A 17,567-nucleotide genomic window follows, 5' to 3' on the forward strand; every position below is an offset into this window, starting at 1 on the left:
TTCCTGGCCTCTCTCCTTAATATCATCACTTATTTGTACCTCTTTGCCAAAGCTGACTTATCAAGGAATATGAGAAATAACCATCAGTTTATATTCTAAAGATAAATTTATTTTTATACTGATTACATGGATGGCTTTTTTTTTTTTTCAATATTCTGGAGTCAATAGGAAGTGTGACAAACTGGAGAGATGAGAGGAAGGTGGTGGATACGATATACAATCCCAACTGAACAGAGCTAAATGGATGGAACGTGAGCACAGCCAAAAGAAAAGTGCGCATTAGCAAATACGTTTTACTACTTTCACACTCTTAAATTAGTATCACCACCTAGAAAAATACAAACCTAATGGTAGTTTAAAAAGACAGCCAAAATGCAGCACGTGGGTTTCAGGGAATTTGTAAAAAGCATCAGAATGCTCCTGGCCTACTGGACATCAAAACACGTTTACCAATTTTCTCAGGAAATGATTTTATTCGTAAGTGTTTCAAAGGTAAACTTCAATGCAGCAGGATCAAAAAAACAACAATTACTGAATCAGTGTGGGTGTAATCAAAACCTTATGTCTTTTATTTTCTGACTGCTACAATAAGCAGTGCACACTCAGCTGTCACTTCCTGAGGATAACAGGTATCTAAATTACAACTTGCTCTATTCGTTTCTGACCTAGGAAACCACAGGCTGTTCTGACACCTATTTCGGTGTCAGTGTATACGCTGTATGGTTGTTTAAATCCACTACCGCGCTGTGTTAACAGCGAGTCACACGTATCTACACACAGCGTTTCCAAAAGAAAGAGTCGTCAACACACAGCCCAGAATTTCAGTTGGAGGGAATGACAATAAAACTGAAACAGCCTCAAGAAATACTGTGAAGTTTTTCCTCAATGTGATTCAATTCCCTTTAACTCCATCCTGTTTTACTTCATCTTACATCCCAGCCTAGACCCAAGTGAAGCATCATGAGAATTCCTTTACTACAGAGTCATTTTCCTCCCCGGTTCCTCTTTCTGAACTTGATCCTATTTCTCTGGGCCAAACTGGTTTCCCTGTAATTATTTATTTCTAATACAATAAATGCAGAATCTTAAAGAAAGTAAATGTAATAGAAAATAAAATATATAAATGAGTATTCCTGTGTATTTAAAACTTGTTTCTAAGGGAAAGTTCAAGAATAAAAATGAGTAGGACACCATATAATGCATGCACAGCCTTCAAAGAGTGTGTGCCTGTGTGTGTGTGTACTGACTATACAGACCCTAAACACGGGCATCTAAGTGATTTATTCATTCTTTGCCATGAGGGTAGCTGAACCTAAAAACACGCACTGTGTAGATGGAGCAGCGAGTGAACACACTCTTGCAAGATTCATATTCTGACAAAACACACCGTTTTCACTCTTACTTTATCCTTGCAGCTTTCTTAACAGATGTGATAAATAAATAATACAGGGCTTATTTTAAACAGTTGCCTGAATATTTATCTAAGGGGCTGAGTTTGGCCTCTGAAATACAAGCCAAAAAAAAAATTAATGTTCAAGAAAGGGCCAGGGGAAATCCCCTGTATGTTGAAATTACAACAGGAGCCAGGAAACTGAAGAATTAGGACAGATGTTTTAGCCAATAAATATCTAACTCTGACATGCAGCTTAGAAGCGATATCTTCTTGGCACTCAGGACAGAATAGAAACTGTTTCTCTTTTTTTCTTTCGTAACTGTGCACTGGCAGCATCACAAAATTCATGTTAGGATTTTATACCTGGAAACCCCATGAGACTGCCTGCCCTACTTGTGGCTGGACAAACTGAAGACTAGGAAAAAAAAAATGTTTTAAAAGGTACAGGAATATTATTTCTATGTTTTGCTTGCCTGGTAAAACTAAGCAAGCTAAAAGCATAGTTTAAAGCTAATCTGCCAGTTTTTAATTCAAACAGTTAATGGGACTTTTCAGTCGCTGTCGCTCATTTACCTCTACTCTCATTCACACTCAGATTCCCAAACTCCTCCTCCAAATTATTTTACTTAGAAGGCTTGGGACCAACGGGATTACAGGTCGTCACCAGTTAGCCCTCAAGGCTAGAGAACTGCTGAGTGTGTCTCAACAAGACTGGATAGCAGCCTCTTTTCTCCAAGTCCCAAGCTGTCCCTTCCCCTCGCTCTTATTTTTCATTTACCATTAGACCCAACAATGTGACAAAACTGGAAAATATGGACTAAAGTTCATACTTTGAAAGCGGGGCTGCTGAGAGTCGGAAATGACTGAGCGCCAAAGCACAGCAGTGAGATGAAGCCATGGGTGACATTCCACCCAGCCTAAGTACTAAGCCCCTGACAGGTATACAAGAGGGTTCTGAACTTTAGCACAAGACACAAAAACAGGAGAAAGGAGAATGGACTCCTTTTAAATTTTTTTTTTTATTTTACATTAGCGTATAGCTGATTAACAATGTTGTGACAGTTTCAGTGCACAGCAGAATGGCTTAGTCACACATATATACGCATCCATTCTCCTCTGAACACTGCACACCGCCCCCCCACCTCCACCATCCAAGCTGCCACATAACATTGAGCAGAGTTCCCTGTGCTCTACAGTAGGACCTTGTTGGCTATCCGCTTTAAATATAGCAGTGTGTACATGTCGATCCCAGACTCCCTTCCCCCGATAACCGTATGTTTGAGCAGAATGCAATCTTGACTCTGTCTTTATTTCTAGTCTCACATCTGGTCATCTTCCCAACTCCCACCTCTCTGATTCAGCCAGTCGAGATCTTGTGGCATTTCCTGAACACACATAATACTCGCTGTATTTGTCTCACTTGCTCTGACCGTCCCTCTTTCATCTTTCTGCCTAGCAAACTCATCTTGACTGAACTCAAACAGCTTCCTCAAAGCTTTCCTGACTATCCCCATCTCTGAGGAAGACTAACTCTTCCCCTACCCATGCTTTCTTGGAACTTAGTGTTATGAATTCATGTCAGTCCCTGAGATACTGTTGCCTGCATCTGCCTTATCACTCACAGGCCCAGCAACTTGAATACTTACTTCTGTGCAAAGACAGGCACAGAGCAGTTGATCCATGAATGCTAATTAAACTGTCCAATTTGATTTTTATGAAATTTGTCTCAAGTATCTATTTCTTTTCCTTAAAAAAAATTTAAAAATTGGCTGTGCTGGGTCTCCATTGCTGTGCAGGTTTTTCTCTAGTTGTGGTACTGCTGCTGCTGCTAAGTTACTTCAGTCGTGTCCGACTCTGGGCGACCCCATAGACGGCAGCCCACCAGGCTCCCCTGTCCCTGGGATTCTCCAGGCAAGAACACTGGAGTGGGTTGCCATTTCCTTCTCCAATGCATGCAAGTGAAAAGTGAAAGTGAAGTCGCTGTCGTGTCTGACTCTTAGCGACCCCATGGACTGCAGCCTACCAGGCTCCTCCGTCTGGGATTTTCCAGGCAAGAGTACTGGAGTGGGGTGCCACTGCCTTCTCTGGTAGTTGTGATGAGTAGGGGGTTATTCTTTGTTGAAAGTGCTTGGGCTTGTCATCGCAGTAGCTTCTCTTGTTGCAAAGTATGGTCTCTAGGCAATCGAGCTTCAGAAGTTGTGGCTCTAGAGCACAGGCTCGGTAGTTGTGGTGTACGGGCTTATCTGCCCTGTAGCCTGTGGAATCTTCCTGGACCAGGGATCAAATTTGTGTCCCCTGCATTGGCAGGTAGATTCTTAACCACTAGACCACTAGGGAAGTTCTAAAGTATTTCTTTCTAAACTTAACTTTCAATTACTGTTTTTAACAAGAATTCATGGAAGGGGAAGTCAACAAAGCACAGTTTATTTATTTATTTTTTTTAATTGTGGAAAAGAATACGTACACAAATGAATTTTTAAAATTTAAAAATTTTCATATTTTTAAAATTTGAAAACAGAATCTTTATTAAAAGATTGCACATTATCCTAAGATAAATTAGGGAAAATATGAAAACCAAACTGAAAAAAAACATCTTATGCAAGTCCGTGGGAGATCTATGTGAAGTGTGAAAGCTAAAAGTGTTAGTCGCTCAATCGTGTCTGACTCTTTGGGACCCCGTGGACTGGAGCCGTCAGGCTCCTCTGTCCATGGAATTCTTCAGACAACAATACTGGAGTGGGTTGCCATTCCCTTCTCCAGGGGATCTTCCCAACCCAGGGATTGAACCCAGGTTTCCTACATTGTGGGCAGATTCTTTAACATCTGAGCCACCTGGGAAGCCCCATGACCTGCCACTAAATGTAGATACATTTCCTTTTGCCGTCCTTACTCGTTGACTTAATTCAAGAGGAAAGTCACAGTCTGGAGGTTTTGTGTGGTGAAATAAAAATAAGTATCACTGAAAAGTCAAAATTAGAAATGACAATGCTTACTTGAAATGTCAGGAGCCGTGTGGGGGCAGAACCACAAAATAGCCCAGGATGTGGGCACACGAGAGTCAATGCAACAAAGATATTTATCGTCATATGTCTCATTCATCTACACACGAAGTGACTGGCTACCTGAAGTAACCAGGGTTCAAAGGGCTAATGAAGGCAGGGAAAGAAGCATTCCTTGATCGATTTCATTTCTTTCAGTTCTTCCTCCAACTACTTCATTTCAGTTTTCTCAACAGACAGACACTCTCAAATCAAAACAGTTTTCCATCAAAATGATCCTGTATACACTATAGGCTTAGCAGAGTTCTTCTAAACTACAAAAATTTAAATCAAATAGCACACAGTATATGAGGATTAATAATGTGGAACTGTGGTGTTGGAGAAGACTCCTGAGAGTCCCTTGGACTGCAAGGAGATCCAACCAGTCAATCCTAAAGGAAATCAGTCCTGAATGTTCATTGGAAGGACTGATGCTGAAGCTGAAACTCCAATACTTTGGCCACCTGATGCGAAGAGCTGACTCATTTGAAAAGACCCTGATGCTGGGAAAGATTGAAGGCAGGAGGAGAAGGGGACGACAGAGGATGAGATGGTTGGATGGCATCACCAACTCAATGGACATGGGTTTGGGCGGTCTCCGGGAGTTGGTGATGGATGGGGAGGCCTGGCGTGCTGCGGTTCATGGGGTCACAAAGAGTCTGAGCGACTGAACTGAAACTGAAACTGAATGTGGCACATTGTTAGAATTCAGTTTCAAAAGAGGGCTGGATCTTAGAGGAGCTTAATTGTTTATTTATTAATCATTTATTCAACTGCAACACTTTTATTAAACACCTTCATGCCAAGGACTGTATAAAATGCAGGGGTATAACAGTGTCTAAGACCTAAGACCTGACTTTGAGCCCTTGTTTTCTTAAAAGTACTTTTTTCATAAAACAGTGGTATAGGGCTTCCCTGGTGGCTCAGTGATAAAAAAAAAAATCTGCCTGCCAATGCAGGAGGCATGGGTTCTATCCCTGATCTGGTGAGACCCCACATGCACAGAGCAACTGGGCCCATGCACCACAAATACCAAGCCTGTGCTCTGCAGCCGGGAACCACAAGAGGAGGAGTCACCACAAAGAGAAGCCTGCACACGGCAACTAGAGCACAGGCCCCACTCACTGCAACCAGACAAAAGCCCTCACTGCAATGAAGACCCAGCACAGCCAAAATAATGAATGATTAAAAAAAAAAAGGTTAGAACTATTCATTCTGCCTGAGAAAAATCAACCCTATGAAGACCTAGCAGTGATAACTACAATTTGTTTTAAAGGATCAATAAGTGGGTAATTCAAAAGTATCCCCAGATTGGCAAATAACCCCAAAAGTTTATGTTTGGACTGTGCTATGTTTTATGTATCACACTTACATTTGAAATTGTGCATATCAGATACTCTGGATATAAACAGCAGCAAAATACATGCCAAAAACTATTGAAGACGACTTAATGACAACCAGACAAAATCATCTGATCTCAACTAAGTATTTCCAGGACTACATTTCTTTCAGGAAAAAGGCAACTCCTTAATCCTCTTTTGGATCCAGACTGAGGAGAACTGCTCCTCTCAGAGCCGTCCTTATTCCAAGATATGTTTAGGTATCTAGATTTAAACAATTTATCTTGTTGCATTACAAGAAAACATCCAAAGAGTATAAGAGGTGAGCAATTAAACAGAGAAATAATAGCAATAAAATAATGGAAACAGCAATTTTCCCCTAAGACGTTCAAGGGAGACAGTATCTAAACATTGTAAGTACTGGTATTAGATAGTATTTGAACAACATGGCACCCACTCCAGTACTCTTGCCTGGAAAATCCCATGGATGGAGGAGCCTTGTGGGCTGTAGTCCATGGGGTCGCTAAGAGTCGGACATGACTGAGTGACTTCCCTTTCACTTTTCACTTTCATGTACTGGAGAAGGAAATGGCAACCCACTCAGTGTTCTTGCCTGGAGAATCCCAGGGATGGGGGAGCCTGGTGGGCTGCCATCTATGGGGTCGCACAGAGTCGGATACGACTGAAGCAACTTAGCAGCAGGAGCAGCAGCTCTATGAATAAAATACAACTAATATGACTTGGATGGTGACTTCAGTCATGAAATTAAAAGATGTTTGTTCCTTGGAAGGAAAGCTATGACAAACTTACACAGCGTATTAAAAAGCAGAGACATCATTTTGCTGACCATTGTCCATATAGTCAAAGCTATGGTTTTCCCAGTAGTCACGTACAGATGTGAGAGCTGCACCATAAATGAGGCTGAGCACTACAGAACTGATGCTTCAAATTGTGGTGCTGGAGAAGACTCTGAAGAGTCCCTTGGACTGCAAGGAGATCAAAGCAGTCAATCCTAAAGGAAATTAACCCTGAATATTCACTGGAAAGGCTGATGTTGAAGCTCCAATATTCTGGCCACCTGACGTGAAGAGCTGATTCATTGGGAGACTCTGATGCTAGGGAATATTGATGACAAAAGGAGAAAGGGGCGGCAAAGATGGTTAGACAGCATCCCCGAGTCCATGGACATGAGTTTGAGCAAACTCCAGAAGACAGTGGAGAAGAGAGGAGGCTGGTGTGCCCATGGGGTCCCAAAGAGTCAGACACAACTAAGCAACCGAACAACAACAGTAACAAACTAAAAATTTTACTATATAGTCTGCTCTATTAGGTCAATAAGCCCTTTTCTTGGTCAGAAGAGGTCTGCAGAAAAGAGAGCAAAAATAAACTAGGAGGAAGAACAAATCAGATGATTCATGATTATACCAGTCATGTGTATCAGTAAGAACGTTCTCCACAAGATGTAATCATGCCAGACACATTAATGATTTGGGTGGCATATATTGCATACTACAAATGATGGTCATCTGATATCCCAGTCCTAGATGTATTGCAACTACATTGCAATGTCCTCAAATAGTTCACAAACACATTGGTTTGTATCAGACCAGACAATGAATTTCCACAAGTAACTAGGAAGAATAGTTTACTCACCGAAGGTATAGGAATCCCTCCTAACCAGCACTCAATTTATCACCAGGACATTTTAGTTGGATAGTACCTCTGTATATCTAGACACGGAGAAGGCAATGGCACCCCACTCCAGTACTCTTGCTTGGAAAATCCCATGGATGGAGGAGCCTGGTGGGCTGCAGTCCATGGGGTCGCTAAGAGTCAGACACGACTGAACGACTTAATTTTCACTTTTCACTTTCATGCATTGGAGAAGGAAATGGCAACCCACTCCAGTGTTCTTGCCTGGAGAATCCCAGGGATGGGGGAGCCTGGTGGGCTGCCATCTCTGGGGTCACACAGAGTTGGACACGACTGAAGTGACTTAGCATAGCATATCTAGACAAGAAACTCAGATAAGAGAAACAAAACCAGAAATAATAATATTTAATAGAAAAAGCATACACATCCTATAAAGTGAAGTCGCTCAGTCGTGTCTGACTCTTTGAGACCCCATGGACTGTAGCCTACCAGGGTCCTCTGTCCATGGGCTTTTCCAGGCAAGAATACTGGAGTGCGTTGCCATTTCCTTTTCCAACATATCCTATAGGTACCAGCCTTTAACCACCTAATCCCTCCTATCATAGAACCGATACAGAATCCACTTAGAATTATGGAAAATAACACAATAAGCTGCTTTTTGTGTGTGGTGGGTAATTAGAAGCTATTTCTCTTATACCCCACAACACCTGTGATCTACATGGCAGCAAGTTCCTGAAACATCTGCTCCGAAATACAGCAACCCATCTAGAAAATGAGAAATAGAAAAAAGCAGCCAGAAAGAATATCATTAAAAGGTTGGTATAGGTCAAGGATAAGTGCTTCATTCATGGGCACTACTAATGAGTTTGTACTTCAACATATAAAGCATAACTCCAGTGAATAAGAAAAGGAGTTAGACAAACAGATGGTTAACTGTTTGAGAAATGGTTATACACTGTCACTTTAGAGAAAAAAGAAAGGATGGATTATCTGACATGACTGAAAAAAGTACTTCATTTTAAAAGCATGATTCTTTGTTCCTCTCTATCAATCACAAACTATATCAATCAAGAAGAAATCTGACTCTTTGGGATGAGTAATTGGGAGAATACATTTAATTTTGGTTTTATTTGAGAGGGACTTCGCTTTTATCATGAGATCGTACTCTATTTCCAATCTTTATCTCTATATTATGAAATATTTCTCTCCTTGAACAAGAAAAGAGGGGAAAGTACACTTAAATGGGTCACTTTATCTACACTTAAAAACTTTTTTTTTTTTTAACTCCATGACTCTTGGACTGTTAAAATTGACCAAAATCCATTTACACAAGAACAAAGTTCAGGGTTCAAGGGGAAATATGTAAGAAAAAGAGGTCCCTAATGGGTAAAAGAAATGGAAAATAGTATCTATAAGTCATGTTTGAAAGAGCTGGGATAAGTTATTTGGAGAAGTTAAGATGAAGGGGGTGGGAGCTAAGATGATGCCCAGCTGTTCTCTATCATCAGAAGAGGGGGAAAAAGGAGAAAACTGGTTTAATTAAAAGCTCCAGAGATTTCAGCATAAGGAAAAAATTCTTGACTATAAAGGTTATCAAAAACACAGAGACACAAATATAAAGAAGACTGTGGGATTCCCATCCCCCTGGGCATTTACTATTAGAATAATGTCTACTTAAATTGACTGGTTTAAGTAAAAAAGCTGACATGAGAGAGGATCCAGGCCTGCGTGAACCTCTGAAGTCCCTCATACTTCCCCTGAACTGTGAAGGCTGTGGGCTGGGATGAAAGAAAGGAGAATGAGGAAGAGTGGGCAGAGGAAGTTTTATATCCTGCCAATGGTCATTTCTGACTGTGAAGAGTATTCTTTTCCCTCTGTTTTTTCTTCCATGTGTAACTAAAACAACATTTTCACATACTTAAGTTTCCCTGGGCCACCAATGTAGAACAGGTGTCTCTAGGAGCCAACAAAGCTGTTAACGATAATGCAGACGTTGGATAAAAGACAAATTCGCTCAACCTGAGAAAAATCAGGGGACCTGACACAGTCACTAAAAGAATTCCTTCCCTCCTACAAGATTCTCAGGAATGGCTGTCAGGGAGAGATGGATGATGAACACAAAGAAGGCTCATGTGTCATCTGATGTAAAATCACATGTGAGCAGTCACAGACAAGCTCCCGAAAAAGCCCAGCAACACGAGACCAATACCACCGCAAGCAGAGACACCCAATTGTTGGGTGACCTCTTCAAAAGTTACTTGAACACATCCTTCACAGCTCCAGGGTGCAAGGGATAAACTGTCAGTGTGACTACTCCCAGGGGCGCCGAAACCTTCATTAGTACCCTTCTCCCTTCCTCCAGGAAGCTGCTCATCTGGGTGTAATTGATGTCTCAACTGAGATCCTATCCACACACTTCAGGCCATTTTAAAGCACTTTTCACTTTTGAAAAAAAGGCCCCTCAAACTGTGGCCTCTGAGCCAACGCAAACAAAGAGTGAGCTGAATAATGTTTCATTAAGTTAACATGACTCTGCCAAGAATCATACAATCAGAAACCCGCTTATAAAACTGGCCATAAGGAATAATGAAAAGGGACCACATAAAATTCTGCGAACGCTGGAATCATTATTCACCCCGGGATCTGAGGACTAAAACATAGGATGTGTGTTCTCTATAATCTTTTTCCTTAAATAGAGACTTTGAAAATACTAATTCTCCAGCTAGAGTGCTGCTTCCTCCCTGAAAGCCATTAGGGTTAATAACAAGCCAAACCTTTTTTGATCTCTATGGATGAAAACTGTACATTCTCCAGTTTCCTTATTTTAAAAGATTAAATAGGATGGCTGCTTTGGATTTTAAACATGAAATATATTAGGGCCACAAAAACAGAAGCTCATTTTTTTATCTTGTTAATAACAATTTATAAACAGAAGGGAAAGGAGGTCAAGACAATCTACTGATGGTATCGTTTCTATAAAATATGTATGGTTTCCACAGCCAGCCATGTACTCTAAGTCAACTTAATATGTGTAAGCAAACTCATAATATACATGTTCAGAAAGCAACTCAGACACAAACATAAGCATAAATCTCAGACTAAATAGTCCACAAAATTCTAAATATTTTCTTTGGGTGACACAGATCTATACTTATACAGACATAAATGGTCATGGGTTGTCAACAAAGATGTATATATCAAGTGATTCTCCTAAATCACTCTTTCACCTCTTGAGCTAAGCCTATAAAATGTGAAGAGTTTACTTTCTTGAGTCTCTAATTCTTATTAACTTGAAAAACTGTTTAGGAGTCAAAGAAACCTAATGCACAGCTCTAGTTTTGTGTCTTGTTAATTCTAGAATTGAGAATATATTTCCTTTGCCATACTGTTAAAAAAAAAAAAACAGACTTTAAAACAAAATACCTTGGCGAAGTGTCTATCATTTAAAAACAAATCTGTTTTGCTGGCCAACGGACTGCAAGAAGAAAGCAAAAGCATTACTGTTATTATCTTTAACTACAGATTCACATGTCACTGGAATCAAGCTACAAGACTTCTTTCCGGTTACCAGCTTTTGTAAAGCGCTTTCTTTTCAAATACTTTTTGAGTTTCCCTTTAGTGGTGTAACACATGTCAACTAATCTCTGTTCATCTGAAATAACTCTATGGTAGCAGAGGCTCAGGACTGTCACAAGGGTATCTTACCAATTGATAGTTATTATTCACTTCAATACTATTCACTCTTTCATATCCCAAAGGAGGAATGGGAAAAGGAGAAGAGAATAAAGATTTAAAAAACAGATGGTGGGACCCTCCTCTCCCCCTGCCCTCTCTCCCATGGCCCCCACAACCCCACACTTCCCCACCTTCCCTCTCTCATTCTATTCTCAAAGCGTATTTGTACAGCTGTAAGAAGTGTGGAAATTATATCCATTCTAACTGCTGGTTCAAACACCTACTAGAAACAGAGTAAGTAAGGAAATCATCTAAACCAGTTCAGGTTCATGGCATTTATTACTGATTTGTAAGAAATCATGTGGTAGCCCACTCCTTCATTTGGATAAGCCGGTGGTTCCTCCTTGTCAAATTCTCAAGTTTAGCATCAGAACAGAGTTGGACAACTGTTGCAAAGCTAAACTGTACCAGTGACTCCCGGGCTAAGAGTGTTCCCTAAGGTTCCGGGCAGGGTCGCAGAGTGGTCAGAGCCTGGTTTTGGGGGTCACTCACATCAACCTGAGCATGCCACCGGAATGAAACACTGAACCTCTAAGTCTGTTTCCTTACTGATTAAAAAAAAAAAATTAAAAATTAAATTAAAAATATAAACAAAATAAAAATCAAAAATAGAAAAATTCAATAAAACACAGCAACAGAGCCTAGGAAGTCTGACTAGCTCACAGGTGCTGCCAGCATTCATCAGTCTACATGTGCACAGTTCACAAAGGATAGGCGTTGTGAGCACTCAACATACTTTCAGTATCGAGGTTTGAAAATCTATCCTGGGGTGAACGGACTGTACACAGAAGTATATGGTATTCATATAGATAGGGAACACACTCGTTCTACAAGAAGCAATTGTGGTTTGCATAAAAGTGGGCAAGTCAAGGAACACTCAAGGAAATAAGCTATTTACCATTCTTTCAGTGATTTCTCAAAGCAATTTTGTTAGTACAACTTCAAAGGAGAGACCAGGAAATCCAGTTTTGGTCCCCATTAGCTGGAGATGTGTGGGTATGTGCTCTTTGGTGAAGTACTCATTCACATTTCAAATTAGGGGAGTTTGCTTATCCCTGTTGTGGTTTAATTATTGCCTAAGTGCTTTCACCCTGCCCTGGACCCCTTCAGAGCCACTAAAACCCTCCCACTCTTTCTTCTGAAATTTAGGATTAGTCATTAGCAAAATCTGATTGACCTGGCCCTCGCCCATGGACACTACTTCCCTTGGAACCTTCTCAGGTAGCAGCCTGTGTCTTTCCCACACATCTTGTATTGCTGGGCCTGAAAATGGGACATGTGACCTCTATGCTCCTTCCCGCTCCTTAAACGCCTCCAGCATTGTATCTCCAACAGTCGGTTGTCAACAGACTGTTCCTCCTTACTGTAATTATCTACCAACTCCTGGGTTACTCCCTTTCATGTCTGGGAGATTTTAGCTCCTAAATATCACACCCTTTCAATGCTAGTTCTATCCTACCTGTCTGTTTCAATATCCACACAGATGATTCTCTACCATTTCATGGCAGGGCTACCACCAGCCTTCACAACATCCTTGTGCGGATAAGAAAAGACAATATTTCCTCCATGTTGACCCTGCTCCATCTCATGACAGGAAGTTGGGCAAAGGAAGGGCTGCTCAATTTCAGTCACTGACGCTCACCTCGGCCAGGACACTCTGAAGAGGGCTCACACTACCTAACCATTCATAACAACCTTCAACCTCCCCTCCCTCTTTCTTCTCAGCTCAGACACACCTCCCATAATCCACCCTAACCTCAAGTTCAGGGGCTTCCCTGGTGGCTCAGGGGTAAAGAATCTGCCTGCCAATGCAGGAGATCGGGATTCGATCCCTGCGTTGGGAAGATCCCTTGGAGAAGGAAATGGCAACCCACTCCAGCATTCTTGACTGGGAAATCTCATGGACAGAGGAGCTTGGCGGGCTACTGTCGGGTAGCAAAGAGTTAGACATGATTTAGCAACTGAACAACAACAACTATAACCTCAATTTCATATATCCCACTCTTATAGCACCTACCCTTCCAACTCATTTCCTCTTGAACACCAAATCAAACAATTATTCTTCCCTAAAGAGACCTCCACCTCCTCCTTCATGCCATTCCTCACACAAATGTGCCTTTGCTCAACACCCACAACCAGTTTAAATTCCACAGAGATGGATCTTAATGCTCCATGTCATGCACCCTCAATTCCTGCGTCCCTCTCTGGCTTCATCATTCACCCCTGGCAAAACCCCAGCTCTGGTCCATTTCAATATCGTGTCTACTCTGCATTCACAGAGTGGTCATGAACATGACCGGAGAAAAATGCACAAACATGCTGGCTGTTCTCACATTAAATTCAGGATCAGCCATCTCAGAACTGTCCTTAATGATGTCAGACCCAAGACAAACATTTTTTCTATCTTCTCCTTAGATCTACAGAGCTACCTCTCCATCTTCACCCGTGGCTGAAGAACTTATTTCCTATTTCACTGAGAAAAAATGGAGCATTAGGAAGTGAACTTGTGCAGCCCCTCCCCACATACTCACCTACCTTCATTTCTATCCAGCATCCTCATTTTTCCTATTGCTTCCTTACAGCACCAGTCAATACTCCTGAAGAGTGCCAATCTCTTCATCTGTTTAATCTCCTTCCCTCTCATCCAATCAAGTACATGGCAACAGGACACCTTCCTCATGGAAACCTCTTCAACTGGATTTCTTCCCAGCAGTATATGATTGTTCTCATATTTATCTCTCATATTCAGAAAACTTTCCTTTCTTCCACTTTCTCTTGCAGCCATTTCCCCATTTCACTCCTTCCCTTTATCTCAAAAATCCTTGAAAGAATTGACTACACTTGGGGTCTCCCATTCTCTTGAACATTACTCCATTCGTGCTTGTGGTCTTACAGTATGATAAAAACAGTCATTGTCAATAACCTCACAAAACTAAATCCAATGTTTTCTTCTCGGCCTTCATTTTAAGTTGACACATAGAGAGCAACTGACACATTTGAGTTACATCCTCCCCAGACACACTTTCTTCACTTTGTTTTCAGAACAGACAACATAAGTTGTCCGTCCACTTATCCTCTGTCTCATTTGCTGGTTCCTATAATCTCTCCTACCTCTTAAATTTCAAGTACCCTAAGCTCAGTCTTTGAGCCTCTCCTCTTTTCTATCTGCCTTCAATTTCTTGGTGATTTCATCCAGTTTCTTATCTTTAAAGCTCATCTATAAACTGACCACTTTCAAATGTATATTTCCAGCAAAGCCTTTCCCATTAATCTAAGACAGATAAGTCCAGTTATGTAACATATTCACTTGGATGCTGAAAATTAATTTCATGTTTAATATGTCCTACGCTGAGCTCCTTTGTCAACATCCCCCACCCCAAACTCTTGCAAGTATTCCATCTAAGTTAAAGAAAATAGTTCTACTTGCTGGCACTCAAAACTCTGAAGTCATCTCCAACTCCTTTGTTTATCTCATGCTGCTGCTGCTAAGTCACTTCAGTCGTGTCCAACTCTGTGTGACCCCATGGACGGCAGCCCAGCAGGCTCCCCCATCTCTGGGATTCTCCAGGCAAGAACACTGGAGTGGGTTGCCATTTCCTTCTCCAATTCATGAAAGTGAAAAGTGAAAGTGAAGTCGCTCAGTCATGTCTGACTCTTAGCGATCCCATGGACTGCAGCCTACCAGGCTTCTCCGTCCATGGGATTTTCCAGGCAAGAGTACTGGAGTGGGGTGCCATTGCCTTCTCCTCTTTATCTCATAACTACACTAATTTCAGCAGTTCCTATTGGGTCTACCCTAGAATTCAATAACTTTTCATCATATTCATTGCTACTCCTGTTATTCAAACTCCCATCATCTCTTATCTAGATTACACCAAACCTTTCTAACTTGTCTCCCCGTTTTTGTCCTTGTTCTCTTACATATGGATTTTTGTACTTAGTGATCCTACTAAGGCCTGAGATCACTGTTGTTCTAGCTCAAAACCCTGCAGTGGTTTAACACCTCACTCAAAACAAAGTTTTGTGTCATGGCACTCCAAAACTTCTCTGCAACTGTATCTTACCATCTTCTCCCTTGCTCACTCTGGACTCCAACCACACTGGCCTAATGTTTCTGGAACATTCCAGGCACTCTCCTGCTTTAAGGCCTTTATAATTGCTGCTGCTTCTGTCTAGAACTCTCTCCCATCAAATGCCTGTTCCCTCATTCCCTTGGGTCTTTTCTCAGATGTACTTCTCTCTCGTTCTTATGTCCTTATTTAATTGATTTTGCCCCATAACACTTGTCAGCACTAAATAAGATGTAAATTTCACATATTTATCTTGCTTATTGTCTGTCTCTCTACCAATATAAAATCCATGAGAGGTCTCTTTTTGTTCCTCTTTTTAACTGCAACAACTATAATGCTGAGAACAGCACTCGGCATATAGCAGAAACTCAATATATATGTTGATATACATTAACAGAAAGTAGGTGGGAGAGACAGGGAGGATGCAAGTGTTCATGCAAGCATGCAGTACAGCAAGAGGACCCAATAAGATTCCCATTCAGCCACTGAAGGAGAAGGGTGTGCCCCATTCACTAGCCCTTCCAGAAATCCAGAAATTGTCATGCATCTCTGCTCTCTTCTCTTCCTAAACACAAGGACCTGCCAAAGTTCACAGCACTACCATAATAGTGGTGGGGGGGTTTAGTTGAGTTTTCAAAAGGTACAGGAGTAATAAGGACATCAAATTAAATGAAAGCTGGTTTAAAAAAAAAGTCTACAAAGCTAATTTCAGTCATTTTACTAAGAAAAGAATCTGTGTTTCCTATAATAATTCAGCACCTTGGCTACAGGTCAGATGGCGCTGGAGCAAAATCAGCCTCTAGGGGACTATCAGAAAGACACCAGTTTAAAGGGCAGGAGTGGCTAGTCAGAATACAAAGGGACTCCTACGACCATTAATGAAATGAATGGCTTTGGGCTATTACTGAAATACGATATTTCTGCAAGGATCCTTTAAGGTTTGTTTGTTTAACGGTAATTTACTGATTTCTATGAGTCCACCAACACAGACTTTAATGACACAGTCTTCCTCTCAAATCATGATCTGGGTCCACTTGGGGGACCAGTGAGTTAGGTTAAAAAAATAGAAAAGAACAGCAGCTTTTGTGGAGCAAAGGTTTGCCAAAACTGCAGTACAGAAATTACATACACCAACAGATTATAATGCAAATGTCTTGAGAAAGTTAAAAATGAATCCACATGGACAGAATTCAAGTGGAAAATGCCCCCTTAGAATTCCAGAAGGGTTGTTCACTTTTCAAAAGCATTTCATAAGAATATAACTCATTTGGTCCCTGTTTCACTGTGAGGAATGTTAACATTAAGCTTAATTTATTAAAGACAAACCTAGGAACAAAGTTATTATAAAACTACTTGAGTTCACAGGAAAAATCAGCACAATCAGAAACCAAACATCAGCCGTCTCAAGCCTCACATAAGGATAAAACCACAGCAAACCGCAGTAAGCCTCTCACCTTGCACAAGAAATATAATGATAACACTCAAGAGTACTATGCAGGGAAATGCATACTGTTAAAAAGCAAAATAAAACAAAAAGCAAACAACTGAATACTTTTCTTAGGTGCTAACCTTTAGAATTGTTTAATGATAAATGGTGGCAAAACTTAAAATTGTATCAATAATGGTAGGGAACTCAATTATCAAGTTATTCGAATTCTATATAACCTTTAAGAGAACAGGATTTCTATCTTGAAATCTGCCACACTTACCTCCATTTCCTTCCCCATTGGCATTGGCCTCCGCCATCTCTGAGCCATCCAGTTCAGACTCACAGCCTAAATCCAAAGTTCCATCAGCTGAGCATGATGACTCCTCTTTCTATATTAGTTTAAAAATAATAATTTATGGAGATGTATTAGCAACGGAAAACACTCAAAATACTTCTAGGGCCCTAAGGAATTATCAAAGTTACTTCTGACTTTAAATTGCAATACTGATTTATTTTTTACGTAAAACCACTCCTTGGAGAGGGGTGGATTACTGGGAAAAACACACTCCATAGTTGATTTTGGGGGAGATAACCTTTAAAATCTACACAAAAGACAAAGTTTCTTTTTGCCATATGTTGTTTCTGTTTTTCTCAATTCTACTGTCTTCATTTTAGAAAACGGCTTTACAACTTGGATGTAACCATAAACTAACTACAAAAAATAATAAATAATACAAGTCTTTTGATTAACCTGTATTATTTTCTGAAACACATACACAGAACAAGAGCCTGATGCTTAAGAGCTGAGAAAGAATCCCCACTTCTTTGCCAGGTATAACTTTTACTATTGAAAATAAAACAGAAGAAACTTCTCAAAGGAAATTAATGAATTTTAAACATAACCCCTCA

The 17,567-nt window shown here is 40.7% G+C and overlaps 1 protein-coding gene across 1 annotated transcript in view; it reads right to left on the reverse strand.

The window, feature by feature from the left end:
* Positions 1-17,567, reverse strand: part of ASXL3 (ASXL transcriptional regulator 3) — a 196,102-nt gene that overhangs the window by 105,291 nt on the left and 73,244 nt on the right. The window contains exon 4 of the mRNA XM_055559041.1: positions 16,939-17,047. Coding sequence (XP_055415016.1) covers positions 16,939-17,047 — 109 coding nt within the window. The remainder of the gene's footprint in view (positions 1-16,938; positions 17,048-17,567) is intronic.

This window comes from Bubalus kerabau, chromosome 21 (assembly GCF_029407905.1).
Source record: "Bubalus kerabau isolate K-KA32 ecotype Philippines breed swamp buffalo chromosome 21, PCC_UOA_SB_1v2, whole genome shotgun sequence".
Taxonomy (NCBI): Eukaryota; Metazoa; Chordata; class Mammalia; order Artiodactyla; family Bovidae; genus Bubalus; species Bubalus kerabau.